General features: G+C 36.6%; 2 protein-coding genes across 11 annotated transcripts; both read left to right on the top strand.

Moving 5' to 3' along the window:
- Positions 1-6,120: 6,120 nt before the first annotated feature.
- Positions 6,121-16,689, top strand: LOC112716013 (replication factor C subunit 2). 10 transcript variants are annotated; one of them, XM_072205151.1, is made up of 16 exons: positions 6,155-6,619; positions 9,411-9,479; positions 9,618-9,723; positions 10,227-10,283; positions 12,814-12,982; positions 13,083-13,161; positions 13,272-13,351; positions 13,561-13,683; positions 13,802-13,871; positions 13,979-14,052; positions 14,366-14,486; positions 14,577-14,639; positions 15,446-15,505; positions 15,919-16,044; positions 16,151-16,231; positions 16,389-16,689. In XM_072205151.1, exons 5-16 carry the CDS (start codon positions 12,939-12,941, stop codon positions 16,491-16,493), a joined length of 1,026 nt encoding a protein of 341 aa, XP_072061252.1. In that variant the 5' UTR covers positions 6,155-6,619; positions 9,411-9,479; positions 9,618-9,723; positions 10,227-10,283; positions 12,814-12,938; the 3' UTR covers positions 16,494-16,689. The 10 variants fall into 10 exon arrangements, with proteins under 10 accessions (XP_025623636.1, XP_072061252.1, XP_072061253.1 ...); XM_072205152.1 differs by lacking the exon at positions 9,411-9,479 and adding an exon at positions 8,318-8,366; XM_025767853.3 differs by lacking the exon at positions 10,227-10,283.
- Positions 16,690-17,674: 985 nt separating this feature from the next.
- On the top strand, positions 17,675-18,211 carry LOC112717765 (uncharacterized). Its single transcript, XM_025769709.1, has one exon. It carries the CDS (start codon positions 17,675-17,677, stop codon positions 18,209-18,211), a length of 537 nt encoding a protein of 178 aa, XP_025625494.1.
- Positions 18,212-18,501: the final 290 nt, after the last annotated feature.

Genomic DNA, 18,501 nt, shown 5'->3' with positions numbered 1-18,501 from the left:
TTTTGCATTCGAATTCACCCCTAAGGTGCAACTTGATTTTAAAATTTTTTTGGGATAAAAATACCATTCTTCCCCAACTGAAATTAAAAAAAAAAGAAACTCTCTCCCTCTGTGACTCAAGAAAAACGCAAACTTCTAAGGACTCTTTGCCTCTCTACTGCACTCAAAACCGTGCCACCCTCATCATATCACTTTGGCCAATGCTCCATCCTATTGCATTGCCTTACGTGTGGTTCCCCCTCTCAATGCATGTTCAATCTGCTTTTGCTCGCAAATCCTGCAAATGAAATCTCTCCTCAATACACCACCCACGGCAGAAGAAGGTGGCAAAGATCGGAGGTGAAGATGAGAGCAAAGATGTGGCCGGAAAGGAGAACAAAAAGGCGAGTAGACAAGTGGGTGGCAGCGACGCAGGTGGACAGAGACACGAGCGGGAAGATACGTTGGCGACAACAACGTGGGTGGGCAGAGATGCCGGGCAGCAACACGAGTGGGGCAGATACGTTGGTGGCTGCGATGCGGGCAGCAGAGATACGCTGGCGGCAGCGACGCAGACAGGTAGATACATTGGCAGCAGTGGTCGAAGTCATCCTCTTCTCGTCACGTTGCCTCTAGCATTTTTCGTGGTAGTGGTCTGAGTCGTCATCTTTTTGTTGTTACTTGTTGATGATTCTTCTTCTTCAGTCTGTGTTAGTTATTGTTCTTGTTGTTGCTGATTCTTCTTTTTTAGTCTCTGTTAGTACTTTGATGTTCTTGTTGTTGATTTTTCTTGTTCTTTTTCTTGTTAATTGCATAAATATTCAGTTCTTGTCTGAAATCGTTTTGATTTAATATTGCCTGAAATTTGAGGGTGCAAAAATGGTAGATCTATGAAAAAAGTGAGAGTAAGTGTGATTCTATGCAAGGATATTTTTGTCCAAAAATTAGAGAAAGGACGATTTTAAAACTAAGTTGAACCTTAGGGACGAATTCGAATACGAAAAAAGGTTAGGGGCAAATAAAATTTTCGGCTTAAACCTCAGGGAACAAAATCATACTTAACCCACAAAAATAGTAGACAAAATCAAGTTTGTTGAACTTTGTTGTTGGCCTGATCAGAATTGTTTGTAAAATGATTTGGGCCAATTGCTGCTTATGCTTTAATATGCTCTTACAAGCTAGTGGATGCAAGATGTCAGTAATTTTCAACTTGGATAAGTTCCGATGAAATAGCTAAGGAGATAGGAGTTTAGTAAGTATATCAACCAATTGACAACAAGAAATGATGGGAAGAACTTTCATGATACCAGCCTAGGCCTATTGACGCACTATATGACAATCAACCTCCAAGTATTTGGTTCATTCATGGAAGACCGAGTTTGTTGCGATGTAAAGTGCATAGATTATCACAATAAAGAACTTGAGGACCCTCACAAGTAATGTGGAAGGCATCCAATAAATTAAGAATCCATTGCAGCTCACATGTAGTGTTGGCCAGAGGATGATATTATGCTTCAGTAGAAAAACTACAGTATTTTGTTTCTTAGTTTTCCAACTAACCAACTAATCCCCTACGAAAAAAGAGTAACCAATTAGAGAATGATGAGTGTCGGGACAATCGACCTAATTAGAATCGCTGAATCCGAAAATCTGAAGAGAAGTGCTTCTAAGGAAGAAAAGGCCCTTTCCAAGACTAACCTTGAGGTATATAGGAACAGAATGGCAGCATCATGATGATTCTTAGTAGCGAACCATGAACTAGCTAAGCTGTTGTCAGGTGTACATGATGCCAGGCCGAGTTGTGGTCAGAAATATGAGGCGACCGACAAGACGACGGTAAATAAAAGGATCATCCAAAAGAGGGTTGCTGTCTTGATACAATTTAGTAGCACTATCCATTGGCACAGAAGTAGATTTCGCACCCAACAGACAGAATCAGTATTAAATCTAAACAATATTTATGCTAAGATAAAGAGATCCTTTTTACAAATATGCAACTTTAATTCCTGAAAAATATTTTAATGTGCTCATGGCTTTAATATGAAAATTCTTATCTAAAACACATTTGATTTAGCTATTTCAGACAAAAAATTTTTCGTAATTACAATATCATCCAAATAAACTAACAATATTTATGCTAAGATAAAGAGATCTCTTTTACAAAATATGCAACTTCAATTCCTAAAAAATATTTTAATATGCTCAAGTCTTTAATCTAAAAATTCTTATCTAAAACACTTTTGTTGTTAGTTATTTCAGACAAAGAATTTTCAATAATTACAATATCATCCACATAAACTAACAATATACATACTTCAGTTCTCATAAACTTAATAAACAAGCTATAATAAAAAAAAAAGAAAGAAAGTGGAAGAACGGATAATTTTTTGTACCACATTCGACTTGATTAACAAAAACCATATAGAAAATTCAATAGTTTGCAACACTGGTTGGCAAAGAAGAGGGCACTCTAGGACGAAGTGATATGTAAAGATCCTTAGACAAATCACCGTAAAGAAAGGCGTTGACATTAAGCTGTAAAAATTGGAGAAAATGTTTCTAAAAATTTACACTCTCAGTCTGTAAAGATTCTTTTGCCACAAGCCTTATAATGTTCAACAAATGAAAATGTGTTTGGCAGATGACTTGATGACTAATTTTTATATTTTCTTCTTTATATCTTCTAGAATTAAGTGAAGAGGAAACAGAGTGTTATTTTCAAAGAGATTAGTGGTTATTCTTAAATGCTGCTTTAGCATTTTCAATTGTACTAGACTTTCATGTTTTACCTGAATATAGTAATTAAGTCCTCACATGCGATTTCTTTTGGTGGGTGAAATTTTCAATTTTATTTATCTAAAAATCATTGAATTTAAATATTTGAAATTTTACGTTGAATTTTGAAAAAAATATTTTATATTTAAATTAATCGGTTTGATTACGGTTTGATTCTAATTGGACCATTAAATCATTAAATCAGTCATTTGACTGATTCGATTCTCACAACTATAGTTATCAAATCTGGCTCGATTCGGCCAGTTTGACCAGAAATCCAACTGGGTTGAGCCACTCGTTGAACCGGCTAAGTATCGGACCTGTAGGAATTTGGATTGACCTACTTGGTTTTCAATAAAGCGGTTTACAAAACCCGAACTGGGTCAGAATTTTGTTTTTTGAGACCAAAACGACACTATTTCAGTATCCCCCACCCCCTGTTGATTCCCTAGTCTGATGAATGTGATGATCACCCCACCCCCAAGCCCTCGTCTCTCTTCACTCTCGTCGTGAGTCTCGTTACTCTCTTTCTCAATCTCTGTCACTCACAGTCTCACTCTCATCTCTCGTCTCCGGTCTCTCACTTTCGCCTTCCCTGCACTCGCTTCGCCGGCGGTAGAAGCAGACAAAACCAGCATCTGGTCCCTCGGGTGGTGGAGGTCGTCGTCTTCTTGTTTTGGCTATTAGTTCAGTTGGTCAACTTCCTTAGCTATTGGTCCCAGGTGAGCTTCCTTCGACCCTGTTCTTTTAGTGAAATTAGATTTTTATGGTGGTAGTTATTATTGTTGTATGTGGGTTTTTAGAATTGTCGAAGCTGAGTACTAGGAATTTGGAATGGTATTTCTTCATTGTTCATGGTCTTTCATTGCTCTAAATTTTTATTACACCTGGAAACTTATCATAGTTAAATTTGTTGTTGCAAATTATCAATGAGTTGAATTTGTTGCTGTGAGTTGAATTGTTGCTGAATATATCACCGAGCAAATTTTTTTATTGTTGGATAACATCACTGTTCTTTTGTTTCTAATTTGCTGAATTGTTGCCTTGTTCTTTTGTTTTTTTATTACTGTGAGTTGAATTGCTTGAACATTTTAATTGTCAGTTGCTATTGTGAATTATTCTTGATATTGATTTATGAAAAATACACAAATTTCGATGATCAAGATAATAATGGACTGAGTAACAATGCTATGGAAGATATAGATGCAAATTAAAATGAGGAAAATGTTTATCAAGTTCCAAATTTATCCTATGAAGATATAGATGTCAACTTTGAGATCTCCTTTTGGATTTGATTTACTGATTGTGTTATATTTCGCTCACTCTTGTTCATTTCAATTGAGAAAGTATTTTGTACTACACACTAGTTTATTATCTCTTTTTGCATCGTTAGTTATGTTTAAGAATTGATATTTGATTATTATTATTAATATGTTTGTAATGATATTTCAATGACTCACCGGTTGAACCAATAACCCAGTGACCCGGTCAGATTACCGGTTCGGTTCTGATAATTATGCTCGCAACCTTGCCCTTAACCCATTCCCCAACCCATTAACTCCAATTCATCCCCTTCTTCGTGCTCATCGCCAGTCCGCCATACCCACCCACCACCACACAGCCACTTTGCCTCACTGCTTGAGCGCCTCTGCCCTCTTCACCCCATTCTCTATTTAACCCAGTGATTAATCTTCTCCCAAAGTTCCCTGTCTCTCGCTCTGTCTCACACACCTTCTACCCATTCGAACCTCTCTCTCAAACTTTCCAACGGCTGCCACTTTTTCTCCAGCTTTACTCCCATATCTTCACTGCGCTGACTGCTGCTCTATGTTCTCTCTCTGGCGAGGCTGTAACCTTTGAACTCTGCTATCCTCTGGTCTTCTGCTGCTATGTTCTCTACTCACCTAGTCTCGGTAGCTACCTCTTTCGAGATATTCACTTCTGATTAATTAATTATTCATTACTGAATCTTGGTGACTTGATGTATTAACAATTTGGATTAATTCAATTTTTTTTATTTTCTTTGTTCATCCGTCTATTTTATTCATGGTTCTTAAAATCGGATCGGATCGGTTGGTCGAACCAACCTAACCGAAAACCAACAATAAAATCGGTCCGATCTGTTATAAATAACCGGCCATTCAAAATTGTTGAACCGGCCAGAACCAGCCGGTTGGACCGAATCATAACCGGCCGGTTCTTGATAAACGACGCCGTTTTGATTTAAAAAGAAAAAAAACCCAAAGTTCAGCCCTCACTCCCTCGCCCCCTCCCCCAGACACCCTCCCTGAAGTCTGAACTCTGAAGCAAAGTTCAAAATCATAGGCAGTAGAGATAGGAACTCCTATCTGTAGGGCGGGCTTTCAAGACAAGACAGAGATGCACAACTCCATCTGGCTTGAAGACCTCGTGGGGAAAGATAAGAATCCCTTATTTAAAGGTAAGGACTGAAGGGAATAAAAAAGAAAACCAAAACTCTAGGTTCTCCCTGCAACGGTTTTGCCGCAATGCCGCTGCCGTCCGTACTGTCGGCGCCTCCACGTCCTCTCTTGTAGCTTGGCGTCCTCCTTCCCCCTGTCCCCGTCCTCCCTGGCTCCTCTGTTCGAGGTTGGAGCAGCTCGCCGCTGTGTCGCCGGTCGCCGTCGTCTCGCCGGTCGTCGTCCGTGTCTCTGTCAAAGGTTAGTGGCACTGCTTTCACTTCTTCGGTTCTTCTCTTCCTTTTATGCTCTGTTTGCTGATTTTTGAATGTGAAATTATGAATGGATTAATGGAAAATCAAATAATTGATTTTGTGTTGCTGCTCTTTTTTTAATTCCTGAAATTTTTGTTGAAATTTTCTTGCTACTGCTAAAAATGGAAATCAAATCATTATTGAAATTTTTGTTTAGCTTTATTGTTTTCAGATTTAGTGTGATTAGGGATTACTTGTTGCTGTTTTGTAATGTTTGTTGCTGAATGCTAAAAATGGAAATCAAATCAATTGCTGTTTGTTGTTGAAATTTTGTGCTGCTATTAAATTTCTGGCTGTGCTGCTGCTGCTGTGGGTTCTAAGTTCTGGTGTGCTGTTGTGTGTTTTGTGCATGGTTCTAAAAACCGGACCGGACCGGCCAGTTTGACCAGTTTAACCGTGAACTAACAACAATTACGATTTGGTTAATATCTTAAAACCATGGTTCTAAAACCCATACTGAACCAACCGGTTCAACCGGATTAACTGGAAACCGGTCATCAGAACGGTTTGGTTAGCTTCAAAAACCGTCTGGCAAAAAACCGGTCAAACTAGCGGTTAACCGGTGAACCGGCGAGACTGGCCGGTTTTTTAAAGGTTTTCCGGTTTGAAAACCCCTTCAACACAGCGTCGTTTTTGGCCTTAAAAAAAAAAAAAAAAACTAAATCATCTACCCGAAGCCCAGACACCCCCCACCAAAAGTCCAACACTCCCACTCATCTCTTATCATCTCTCTCTCAAAAAATCAAAGTTGAAAGAACAGACAGAAACCCTAGCGGACTAGCCGCCGCACCCACCGCAACCACCGCAGCCCCACAGCCCCGCGGAACCCACAGACACTGGATCTCCTCTCCTCTGCTCGAGTGTGCTTTCTCTCTGTTCGCCGGTGTCGTGCCGTGGAAGCTCCGTCGCCGTCGCAAGAGCTGTGTCGCCGTCGTAGGAAGCTCCGTCACCGTCCTAGGAAGCTGTGTCGCCGTTGTAGGAAGCTCCCTCGCCGTCGTGTGGAAGCTCTGTGGCCGTCGCCGTCTCCTCTGTTCAAGCGCTCTCTCTCTCTCTCTCTCTCTCTCTGTGTTCCCCGGTGTGGCCGTCTCCTTTGTGGTCGCCGTCACTCCCCTTCCTCCTCGCCGCCGGGAAGCAGTAAGCACTCTGACTCTCTGAGTGTTGATGCAGGTCCCAATCTTCATATTTGCAAATCACTTCACTCGAAAGCAGACTGATTTAAGACAAATATAATTACATTTGGCATCAAAATTTTCATTATTTCTAAAATTGTGAATGAGTACATAGTCTCTTATTTTATGAAACTGGAATAATCCTGTTGATTGTTGATTTATGATTCTAGAATGATTTTCTAAAATGATGATGATGATGATGTTGTTACTGATATGTTGTTGGCTTGTTGTTAATTTTCCGATGATTACTGATTAGTGATGATCAGTGGCTTTGTTTAATTCTGAATTGGAGTTGGATTTAGTTGTGAGTTACTGGATTTAATTCTAGGTTGCTGAGTTAATAATATTGATTTTGTTGATGTTTGCTTATTCTGAAATGCTGATTTTCTGAAATGAGGATGATGCTGTTGCTGATTTTCTGATGATTACTAATTAGTGATAATTAGTTCCTGTGGGTAGTTGAATTTTGTTAATATTTTTTTGGTGTAGAACATTAGGTGAAATTTTGAATTTTATTAGGTTAGAAATGATCAAATTTAAATATTTGAAACTATATATTAAATTTTTAATTAATATTTAATTAAACCGGTCGAACTCTGGTCGAACCAATGAACCGGTGAACCAGTTACTTTACCGGTTCGGTTCTCGCAACCTTGCTTAAAACCGTTAATTTAAAAATCGCTATTGAACCGCTGACCTGGCCGGGACCTGGCCGGTCGGACCGAACCGGGACCCGGCCGGTTTTCACTTTTCAACAAAAAAAAAAAAGACGCCTCCCTGACCCTGACTCCCTCTCTGTCTCTCTCACTCACCGCATCTGCTTCCTTCTCTCAACAAAACCTAGCCTCCAATGCCACTTTCTTCTTCAAGCTGTGTCACCGCCACCGCACGACCGCTGCCGTTCGCACTGCACCCATGGTCGTCGAAACGCGTCTGCTCGCCTCGCTTTCCCGTCAGTTTTGAGCTTCCGCCTCTGTATCGCCGTGCTTCCGCCGCCTCTGTATCGCCGTGCTTCCGCCGCGGTGCTCCCTCTTCATCGCTTGGTCGAGCTTGCCTCAAGCCCTTATTTTTGCTCCAGCCTGCTGTTATCACCACGCTTCGGCCTCTGTTTTGGCTGAGCTTACGCCAGTACTCAGCCCTGATCCGAGCTCCCTCTCCCTCATCTGAAATGCTGAATCTCTGTGTTGTTCATGGTTTTTTTTTTAAGTAATTTCTTGCTTATCTGTTGAGTTTTCTTAGGTTTACAATTTGATTTAGTTTGTTCGTTCATGATCAATGATTTAATTGCAGACTTGTTTTTATTACTGATGATGAGTAATGAATATTATTGAACATTATTGAGCTGTTCCTGGTATGAGTAATGATTTTCTTATGTTTTTCTGTTATGATCAATTTAGATTATTTTATTTTACAGTAATTATGGAACTGTTTTTGTTGTTCAGATGTATTTTTTTATTTAATTGTTCAGCGTTGTGTTTATTGTTGTTGCTGATTGTTGCTGTTTGTTCTTGATGGTTTTGATTGGTGATGTTTGTTCACTGCTGTATTTATTCTTATTGTTCTTGATTGTTGCTATTTTTTTCTTGTGCTATTTGTTTTCTGAGTTGCTGTTTTTCATGTTATTTTTTAATGACTATTTGATTTCTGGTTCCTATATGTTTAGTATCTCTGAAGATGTTGATTGCTGGCATCCTGAAATCTTGAAGCAAGAAGTAATGTTTCCAGAACCTGATAGTTATGAGCCAACCATAAAAGGAGCTTTACCAACAAATAATATCTGTTCAATTTTCAATTTTTATTAATGGAACCTGCAGACTTGAGTCTATGGATATCTCTGATTTTAAATTTGAAAGATATTTTAAGATTTTAACTTATGCACTGCAAATCAATGCAGCCTGATCTGCTGCTATTCACTCTCTTTTCTCTTTCAAAAATCCCTCATCTATCACAATTTCTTCTTATCAGTTCAATTGTTTCCTCATTTCATTTCATGTAATCATATATTCATGTTCTTTTTCTCTTCCATAATTAGTTGCTCTTTTTATTCATTGAAAAAATAATTTGCCTATTTAATTTAGTGTCATCACTGCCTTGCTAATCTAATCTAATGCTAATGCTTGGTGCCTGAATGCTCTATTTTGAACTTTTGATATGTTGTATAATGTACTGATTTTGTTGTTTTTAGTGTTTAATTTAGTATATCACTTCCTTGCTAATGGTCTGTTTAATTTAGTGTCATCACTGCCTTGCTAATGCTAATGCTTGGTTACTGAATCCTCTGTTTTGAACCTTTGATATGTTGTATAATGTAATGATTTTGCTGTTTTTAGTGTTTAATTTAGTGTCATCACTCATCACTGCCTTGCTAATGCTCTGTTTAATTTAGTGTCATCACTTCCTTGCTAATGTTAATGCCTGGTTACTGAATGCACTGTTTTGAACTTCTGATATGTAGTATAATGTACTGATTTTGCTGTTTTTAGTGTTTAGTTTAGTGTCATCACTGCCTTGCTGAATGATGTTGCTAATGTATTGGTGTTGCTGTTTTAGTATTTTGATAATGTACTGGTGTTGCTGTTTTAGTGTTTTATAATGTGTTGCTGTTTCATTGTTGCTATTCGATAATATACTGGTGTTGCTGTTTTAGGGTTGCTGATGTACTTTTGATCTTGTAAGATGTATATTAGACTATAATTATATTTTAGGGTGTTTAATTATAATTTATTTATTATTTTATTCTAAAACGGTTTTTTCAGTTGAACTACCGGTTAGACCGGTTGGACCAATAAACCAGTGAACCAGTGACTAGAGCGGTTCGATGACTGGTCCAGTTCTTAGAACCTTGGTTTTGTGGCTCTGCTGTGTTGATCATCTTTCTCAATTGTCAATGTTCACTCTTCACTCTTCACTCTTCACTTGCATTGTGTTGATCATCTTTCTCAATTGTCAATGTTCTTTACCAGAAGTGAGAAGGAAAATGGCAATCTGAACCAGCAAAAGGATTTCCGCAGCATCAGCACGTGCTCACACTTGCAGGAACAAGAAAACTAACTCTTTTTCTGCCCTCTGGTACCTCTTCATCTTTCCTTCTATTTCTGCACTCGTTCATTGTATAGTTAGTCAACTCTTTGGATTACTGGCATAACTGAATTGGAGATTCAAGAGACCGTTGATTTCTTAATACTGAAAATTCACCCTTAGTTTTGATCTAATTGTTTCGTTTAGTAGGAACTAATAGAATCTCTTCATGGCTTTATCATTGTTGTTTATCAAGTTATACTAGTTTCTTGTTGCTAGCTAGTCTTGCCTTCCGTGTTGCACAAATAGGAATATGTAAATACGGCCATTTTATCAAAACTATAGTCACAATTAGGAAGTTTAATTTAATAGTATATGATGCAGATACGCCTATGGTACAGATATTTGAGTAGAAACGAAGTATTTTGTACATTATAGCTTGCATATGTTGCGGAATAGGATAATAAAGTATTGAGTATTGATATACTTGTTATCTTTCTTTGAAATGTTACTTTCTGAATTTACTCATTTAATTTAGCTTTGCATTCTCTCAGGACTTCTTGGAACAGCGATTATAGTGTTGTTTATTGGGTTTCTTTTGATATATCATGGTATTATCTGATATCTTCACACTTTGTACTATTTGAATTGGCATTTCTTTCAATAGTCACTCACAAGCTGCTTCTATATTCTAGGATGTTTATTTATAATTTATTTATTATTTTATTCTAAAATGGTTTTCCGGTTGAATCACGGTTAGGCCAGTTGGACCAGGAACCAGTGACTAGAGCGGTTCGATGACTGGTCCGGTTCTCAGAACCTTGATTTTATTAGAGTAGTTTTGGTTTTGCCTCTTTGAGATGAAAATACAGTGTGTGATTAAACTAATTAAATTCAACGCTATATCTCTTTTATCTTTGTGCTCTATTCTGCCCAAATAGAACCTTAATTTGGTTGTGCGTGATTAAACCTTGTTACTAAGAATGAACTAATTAGCATGTTGGAGCCTTAGTATGTTTCTGATTTGCTTGTCATTTGAGTGTAATTAAAAGACAAATGGAAGGAGGAAGGCCTTATAGTTTGCTTCTGTTTTGCTTGTCATTTAGGCTCACTGATCCAGCTTCATTAAACACAATGTAATGTTCTTGGTTTATCTTTTGATCCTTTTTGGATCTTGGACATACAGCATTTCAAATGCCTAACAATTTGTAATAAGCGCACTGTGTAAAAGGATTTGCTGCATCTTTATAGGCTATTTCCCTTGAAATTGCTTGCTTTCCTTTGATCAGTTGTTGTACTAAATTTGGACCTTAATAACATAATTCAGAACTGTCATTATATGAAGAAAATTGTCAGGTCTCATAGTTGTGGCCCGGAAATGATAAGATTTCATCGGTTTAGGGCTGGGTTAGGGCCTTTGCTTTGCTGGTAGCTTCTTGTTCTTTTATTTCTTGGTTCCTCTACTTTTTAGTTCAGGTAGGGATTATGTTTTAGTGCTGAATAATTACATAGCACCATCACTTTAGGTTTTAGAGGATGCATCAGATTAGTAAATTCTATCACTTTAGGTTTTACCGTTTTAGAGTGCAAGGGTTCTTATCAACATTCCCAACTCCCAAGCTAACAGTGATTTGATAACAGTTGTTGCTCAACTCCATGTTTCACTATGAAGGGAATGAGTTTTCTTATGCCCCCATCAAATGACTGCTAGCTAGGTTTGTGTGTGTTATTTTTCAGTGTCTTTCATAGGTTTTTTACCTTTGGGCAAAAAAAAAATTGTACTTCACGAAAAAGATGACATAAAACCAATGCCTAGAAGATTCATGTATTGTCAATTATAACATTATTTCTTGATCTCCTCTGACATTTAAATCAATAAAACAAGGGTTTTTTTTTGTTAATTATGATTTAGGACATTAAACCAATGATCAATTATAATTTGATAAGAGAACATTTTTTAACTCAAACTATCGTTTGAGTTTATTATAACACAAATTATTTCCTTAAAAGGAAGGTTAAGGTTATCTTTGTTGAGTTTCTTATTGTGACTTTGCGTTTTGAAAAGTTACCCTCCTTGTTTGTATATTTCTAGTTATTCTCTAGAATGTAGTTGAGTTATTTTGGTAAATCATAACAAACGAACACTTTACTTCTATAAGCAAATATCATGATGTTGCTCTTTTTATTGCTTATTTGACTATTGCTAGAAGTGTTTTTTTTTTTTTGGGTAAAATGCTAGAAGTGTTTTCTCTCCAAAGTTTTACCTACCTTTAATTTTTTTTTTCCTAAATCTCCCTTTATTTAATTTGCTTCAACAAAATCATCCCCAGAATCAATTGGTATAGGTAATCATTTATATTTTGTAATTTACACTTTATAGAAATTCCAGTTGCACTTATACATGATCATATCACAAATCATCAACATAAAATGAAAGGTGGAGGATTCGATCCTTTCCTACTAAAAGTTGCCACACACCATAGTCACACGTGGGATTGCAAGTATTAGTCCAAATTGGCGCTCATATGTTGCCAATTTTGCGTTCATATAATCGTCATGGTTAATTATTGGGACGAATCAACGTCTGAACAATACTTTTTCCCCTTATAAAGATGAAGATACATATTCGAAGTATAACAAATACATTCTAAATTAACAGTGAATGCTTGATCCATTAAAATTCAACTATATTAGTTGTATATTAAAAATGAGTTTTTTTTTGTGACTATATTAAAAATAAGTTAAACATGCACAAAATATTTGACAACTGATTTTTTATTTGCACATAATTTATTATTAGCATTACAAGAATAATATCTCTCTCCAAAAAGAAAGTTAATTATTTGGATTTAATAATAATATCTCCCTCCAAAACAAATTTAAGATTCAACACATAAATCCAAAGTTAATAATTTTTTGTTATTTATATTTTTTGGACAAAAAAAATTGAATTTTCAATTTTATATATTTATTTATTTTGGTCATTATATATTTATTTATTTTTAAATAAAGAAACTGAAATAATATTGGTCTCTTGTGTATTGGGTTTTTGGTCATAACTCTGGTTCTTTCTTTATGTTTTTGGTAGGGGCTAGTGGCCCATTTTTCTTGGGCTAATCCATAGTAAGTTGGGTTTTGCAGACGAAACGGTGCGTTTATACGCGACAAAGTAGCGGGAAAAGAGCTCTACGTATATAGCAGCTAGACAAGCAGAGTGCAGTGGAGTGGAGTGCCAACTGCGAAGAGAACACTGAAAGAGAAAAAAAATGGCGCCAATCATGCAATCCTCTCAGCCTTGGGTCGAAAAATAGTACAAATTTCTCACTCTTCTTCTTCTTCTTCACAATTTGTGGGAGAAAAAGAAAAACTGGACTTTGATATGTTTTAACTCACAATTTGTTTTGTATCAGCCGACCAAAACAAGTGAAAGACGTAGCTCACCAAGACGAAGTTGTTCGTGTCCTCACCAACACTCTCGAAACTGGAAGCGTAATCCTTTTCTTCCTCTTCTTTTTATTTGCCCATTTTTTTCTACGTATTCAAACCATTGGTTATTCTATTTATTGGTTATGAATATTTTTTCCATTTTTGCATTGCAGTGCCCCCACATGCTCTTCTATGGACCCCCCGGCACCGGAAAAACAACCACTGCTCTTGCAATAGCTCACCAGCTTTTCGGGTATGCCCTTATCTCACTCTAATTCCAGCTCTTCTTATTCGTACTTGCTGTTTTGTTGCTTAGGGTTTTATGTTCTGTGAAGAGGAAACTTTTATTGTTGAAAATATTTCGGTCTTGTTTGTTCTGTGAATTGGTATGTTTAAAGGTAGTATCTTTAATGTGTGACAAGTGACAACTATGTTGTGTAATGTATTGCTTGTTTTCCACAGGCCTGAGCTTTACAAGTCTAGGGTGCTGGAGCTCAATGCAAGTGATGACCGTGGGATTAATGTTGTTCGCACCAAGATAAAGGATTTCGCAGCCGTCGCCGTTGGTACTACTCAGCGCAAGGGGTATGCTAGACCTGATTTTGTTCTTTAGATTTGAGGCTGTCTTGTTCTTACAATGGTACATTTTGTCGGTTTGGTGTGTATGCCTTCCTAATTGTTCCTTGGTGTTTCGATATTTCAGTGGTTATCCTTGTCCACCATATAAGATTATTGTCTTGGATGAGGCAGATTCAATGACTGAAGATGCTCAGGCATGTTTGCGTATTTACATTTATTTTTTTAATTTTCTAACTTTAATTGTCACATAAGTGTCTGTGGTTACTAGTTTCACTTTTCACATCACCTATTTGCTGCACAGAATGCCCTAAGGCGAACAATGGAAACTTACTCTAAAGTTACTCGGTTCTTTTTCATATGCAACTACATCAGCAGGTATATTATCTTCCATGTTACCATTTTCTGATTAATCTTGTTGGTATTTTATATGTATCATCATCAAGGAACCAAGGAGACTTAATGTGGCCATAATTAATATATAATTTAACATAACTGCTATTGTTTAAATCAATTTTTTTCCACATTTCATTCAAATGATACAACGATCTTTTTTCTTGTTGGTATGCACCATTTAGATAATGTATCTTTCATAAAAACTAAGATATTTCTTCTTTGTAATTTGTGTGTCTTGATCTAGAATGTGTGACCCATTGATTGTGTATAATAAAAAACTATAAATTTTTTGTAGGATCATAGAACCACTGGCTTCAAGGTGTGCAAAATTCAGGTTCAAGCCATTGTCAGAAGAGATCATGAGCAACCGAATACTGTACATTTGCAATGAAGAAGGACTCAATCTTGATGCTAAGGTGGGGAACCTAAGTAGTCTCATTGCGATAGATTTCATAGAGTTTATGTTGAAATTTATTGAAGTACTTTATGTGCATTTGCTTCCATAGGCTCTTTCAACCCTGAGTTCTATCTCTCAAGGAGATCTTCGTCGGGCTATCACATACTTGCAGGTGAGAGATGTTCCCCTATTATTATAGCTTGTGTTTACTCTTTATTCATGTAAGTTTCTCTTTTCCTATTTTCTTCCATCCATTAAAACATATTTCACTTATTTTAATTGTTTTCCATAATGTTTGTTTTTATTCTAATTTTTATTCATTATTTGTTTAATAGAACCAGTTTTTCAGAATAAGTTGTGTATGTATACATCTTTATATCTTAATTGGTTATGGTTCAATCTTGACACTACCAACTCACTTGTAACCATCAAATTATTCATGAATTTAATAGATAGCTATTATTAAATAAGATTATTATTTTTGGTATTACAATGAAAGACCATTTTAATTATGGGTATGTTTATTTTTATTTAATAATAACTTATAATCCTCAATAAGAGGATTTAGTGGAAAGATATAATGAGAGTCCACAAGACTGAAAGTACCAGGCTGATAATAGAGGAGAGTTTTATGATCATTTCTTTGCAGCCATATTCATCTGTTGAACACTAATTTTCAAAGGAGTCTCCAATTGGTTCCTTGTAGGTTTCTCTTTCACTTTTTTCTTCCCCCTGCTTCAACAAATTTGTTGAATAAAATGGACTTCTCTTATGCAATGTAGCTGTACAGAAATTTTGCTATGATAATTTGTTTCTCAAATCAAGGCTGTCTTGAAAGTAAATGTGTTGTTTGTTCTAACTTCTAAGGTTTTACATTCTTTTTCCTGCTTTCTTGTGATGATCAATCTCTGAAACATTAATGACCATGATTGAGTAAATAGCATCTATTTCTCAAATAACCTATTATTAATTTTGCAGTCAGCGGCCCGATTATTTGGATCTTCCATTTCTTCAGAGGACCTGATTTCAGTATCTGGGGTATGTTGTGGCAGAGGCCCTAATTTCATTTGGCTTGTTCTGTCTCTGTATAAAAAGAAAATATAGATATTAAATGGAAGTTGTCTACATGTATTATTTCGTATAGTGTATGGAAGCTTGATCATGCACCTTGATATTTAATATTGACATAATTATTTGCCGAAGGGCAAGGGATTTGATCCTTGCTTTTTTTATAGCATGGATAAAATGAACAGGATTATGACTTGATATTGATATCAAACATCTCTGAAATTGCAATTCATGCCATTTTGTGAAACATAGGTTATCTACGTCTATTGCTTGAAGTGCCTTCCTGTATATATATTTTGTTGTGTTTATTATTCTACAGGAGTAACTAATTTTCAAATTTCAACATGATGTTTTGTGTTATTTCTAAAATCCCAATCTATCAGGTTGTTCCAGCAGAGGTAGTGGAGGCAATTCTGAAAGCATGCAAAAGTGGAAATTTTGATTCAGCCAACAAGGAAGTAAACAATTTCATTGCAGAGGGATATCCAGCCTCTCAGATACTAACTCAGGTCTTGTTTCTGCCAGTTTATTTTGACAACTCTTTTGTCAATAACTTTACTTACCGTTAACTATTCCAGTAAATCCTAATTCCACGAATCAATTTGATTCTTTCAGTTATTTGAGGCCATTCTTGAAGATGACATATCAGATGAACAGAAAGCAAGAATTGCCAAGAAGCTGGGAGAAGCAGATAAGGTTACTTACAAAATGACCTTTTGCTTTCAGAAATTATACACTAATACCACATAATATTTTTCTGTTACCTTTGTAAGAACTTCAAAATTTTACTCAAATGCATCATTGTTATTGTGTGATGCTTACGATTCCTCACTAGTTGCTCGTGGAATTGCAGTGTCTGGTTGATGGTGCTGATGAATACTTGCAGCTTCTTGACACAGTCAGCACTACAATGCAAGCTTTTTGTAACATGCCGGAAGGATTTGCTTATGGGAGTTAGATATATGATAGATAGCTGGTTAAATCTAGAAGGGTCAATTCGAGGATCAATATTATGAAACTAAACTAGATTTGGACTCGGTTTTTTACTTGTTTTGAATAGTTCATTCCTAACATTTATTATATGATATCCCTTGTGTACAAAATTAAGGCTACAGCTGGTGAAATTAATGATTGCAATGCAGTATATTAAATCATACAAATGGTTTATTAAACAACTAGCATAATAGGAAAAGAGATGAATAAGTGTACTACAAGTCTACAACACTTTTAAATTCTAATCAATTGAACGGACTCAACATAGTATTAGTGGGCACGCCTAAGATTATTGCATGGCAATATTATTAGTAGCCTGCTCTAGTGCTCATAACCAATGAAGGTAATTGTGAATTGTGATGCTGCTATTTATTCCTTTTCTTCCCACTTTCAAACATTAATAGTGCCTGCAACTGTTAGCTTAGCTTAGCGACCCATTGTACTATTGCAGTAAATGTACTATTGCAGTAAATGATTAACTTTTCCATTAATAGCATTTAATGTCTATTCTTGTTGACCAATTTGAATCGTGTCCCATGCAAATTTGTATAATGAATTATACCATCCTTTAAGGCTTCTAAGACGGAAATTATATAACCTTGAATTGAACCTTCAAATTTTGTAGTGACTATTGAGTTATGAAATCTTTAATTAGCTTATAAGAGACAAATCTTAAATGGAGTTAAGTATCGTGACGAATTAGTCGTTGGCTTGCTGGATTGAAAGATACCGTGAGAAACAAAAAAAAAAAGCTTATAAGAGACAAACAATAACTAAAATTTGGAGAAAATTAGTTCCCTTAAAGTAGGAAACGTCATTTTTCCATACATTTAAAATCATGATAAGAACCCACGTCCATGACCATGAGAACCTTTATAATATGTAGCAAAAAGTCTAAGAAGATAAGGTTTACTCACATGGTAATGTTCTAAGATAGCTGCCTTATTAACATAAGGAAGTCAACAAACTCAAAAACAAAATGCACCCGCAACAAGTCCCACACTAATCCATGCCTTCAATCTCGCACAAACACAATAATCATACTCATGCCCCTCACTTGCAACTTAGTTGTCCACCATATAAATATGCACCTCGCTCACACTAAACAAAAACAAATCCCAAGTTTCTTCTACTCTTTAGAATAGAATGGGTGTGGAAGATGGTTCATTTAGAAAGCCAGGTGCAGTTCCATTCAAGTGGGAGATAAATCCTGGTGTACCAGTACACCACAACCATCATAACTACCATAACCATCACGACCACCAAGGACCACAGGTTCAGTCGCCGGAACCACCATCGCCAAAGCTCAAGCCACCTCCGGCAGGGTTATATCCATTTTCCTTGGCTGAGCGGCGGACCAGATCCTTTCGGTCGAGTCCGAGAGTACGGTCCGACCGGTGGAGGTTCGACCGGTCGCTTATTACCCGACCGGAAACCGTGTCGGCGGGGTGCTTCTTCTCGCCATTGCTAAGGAGATTGTCGAGCAAGAAGGCGGGTTCGAAACGGTTTGCGAAACCCGATAAGGAATCTCAAAGTGTTTCGGAGCTCGAGACGCTTTCGCGGTGGTCGTTATCGTCGAGAAAGTCGTTATCGCCGTTTCGGGTTTCGACGTCGTCGTCTTCGGTTGCATCTTCGCCCCGACTCGTTGGTGATGCTGAATGGGCCGGGTTTGGGCTTTTCTGAGAATGATTTGGCCTTTTGATCGAGTGATAAGCTCGTTACACTTAAGCAAGTGTCAGAAGTTTAAATTTCGCCGCCTTGTGCATATAATAATCTATTAGCCAATGATAAATTTTTAAATGAAGTTTATATCCGTGACTAAATTAGTATTTAGTCGGTCAAACTGAAAGATACTGTGAATAACAAAAAGATACATATTAAAAAAAGAAAAGTAAAAAAAAAGACTATATTTATACTCTTCATAAGTGATAAATCAGCTATTCTTAATAGATTGTAATATTTGTGGTGTTGCT

This window comes from Arachis hypogaea, chromosome 10 (genome assembly GCF_003086295.3).
Source record: "Arachis hypogaea cultivar Tifrunner chromosome 10, arahy.Tifrunner.gnm2.J5K5, whole genome shotgun sequence".
NCBI classification, from domain to species: Eukaryota; Viridiplantae; Streptophyta; class Magnoliopsida; order Fabales; family Fabaceae; genus Arachis; species Arachis hypogaea.
This window is presented reverse-complemented; position numbering and strand designations above follow the sequence as displayed.

Excerpts from the sequence above, each read along its gene's own strand:
- LOC112716013 (XM_025767851.3), top strand. The coding sequence starts at position 12,939 with ATGGCGCCAATCATGCAATCCTCTCAGCCTTGGGTCGAAAAATA. Across the intron at positions 13,872-13,978 it reads CAATGACTGAAGATGCTCAG|AATGCCCTAAGGCGAACAAT; the intron begins GCATGTTTGCGT and ends TTTGCTGCACAG. Across the intron at positions 14,487-14,576 it reads GACTCAATCTTGATGCTAAG|GCTCTTTCAACCCTGAGTTC; the intron begins GTGGGGAACCTA and ends TTGCTTCCATAG.
- LOC112717765 (XM_025769709.1), top strand. The coding sequence starts at position 17,675 with ATGGGTGTGGAAGATGGTTCATTTAGAAAGCCAGGTGCAGTTCCATTC.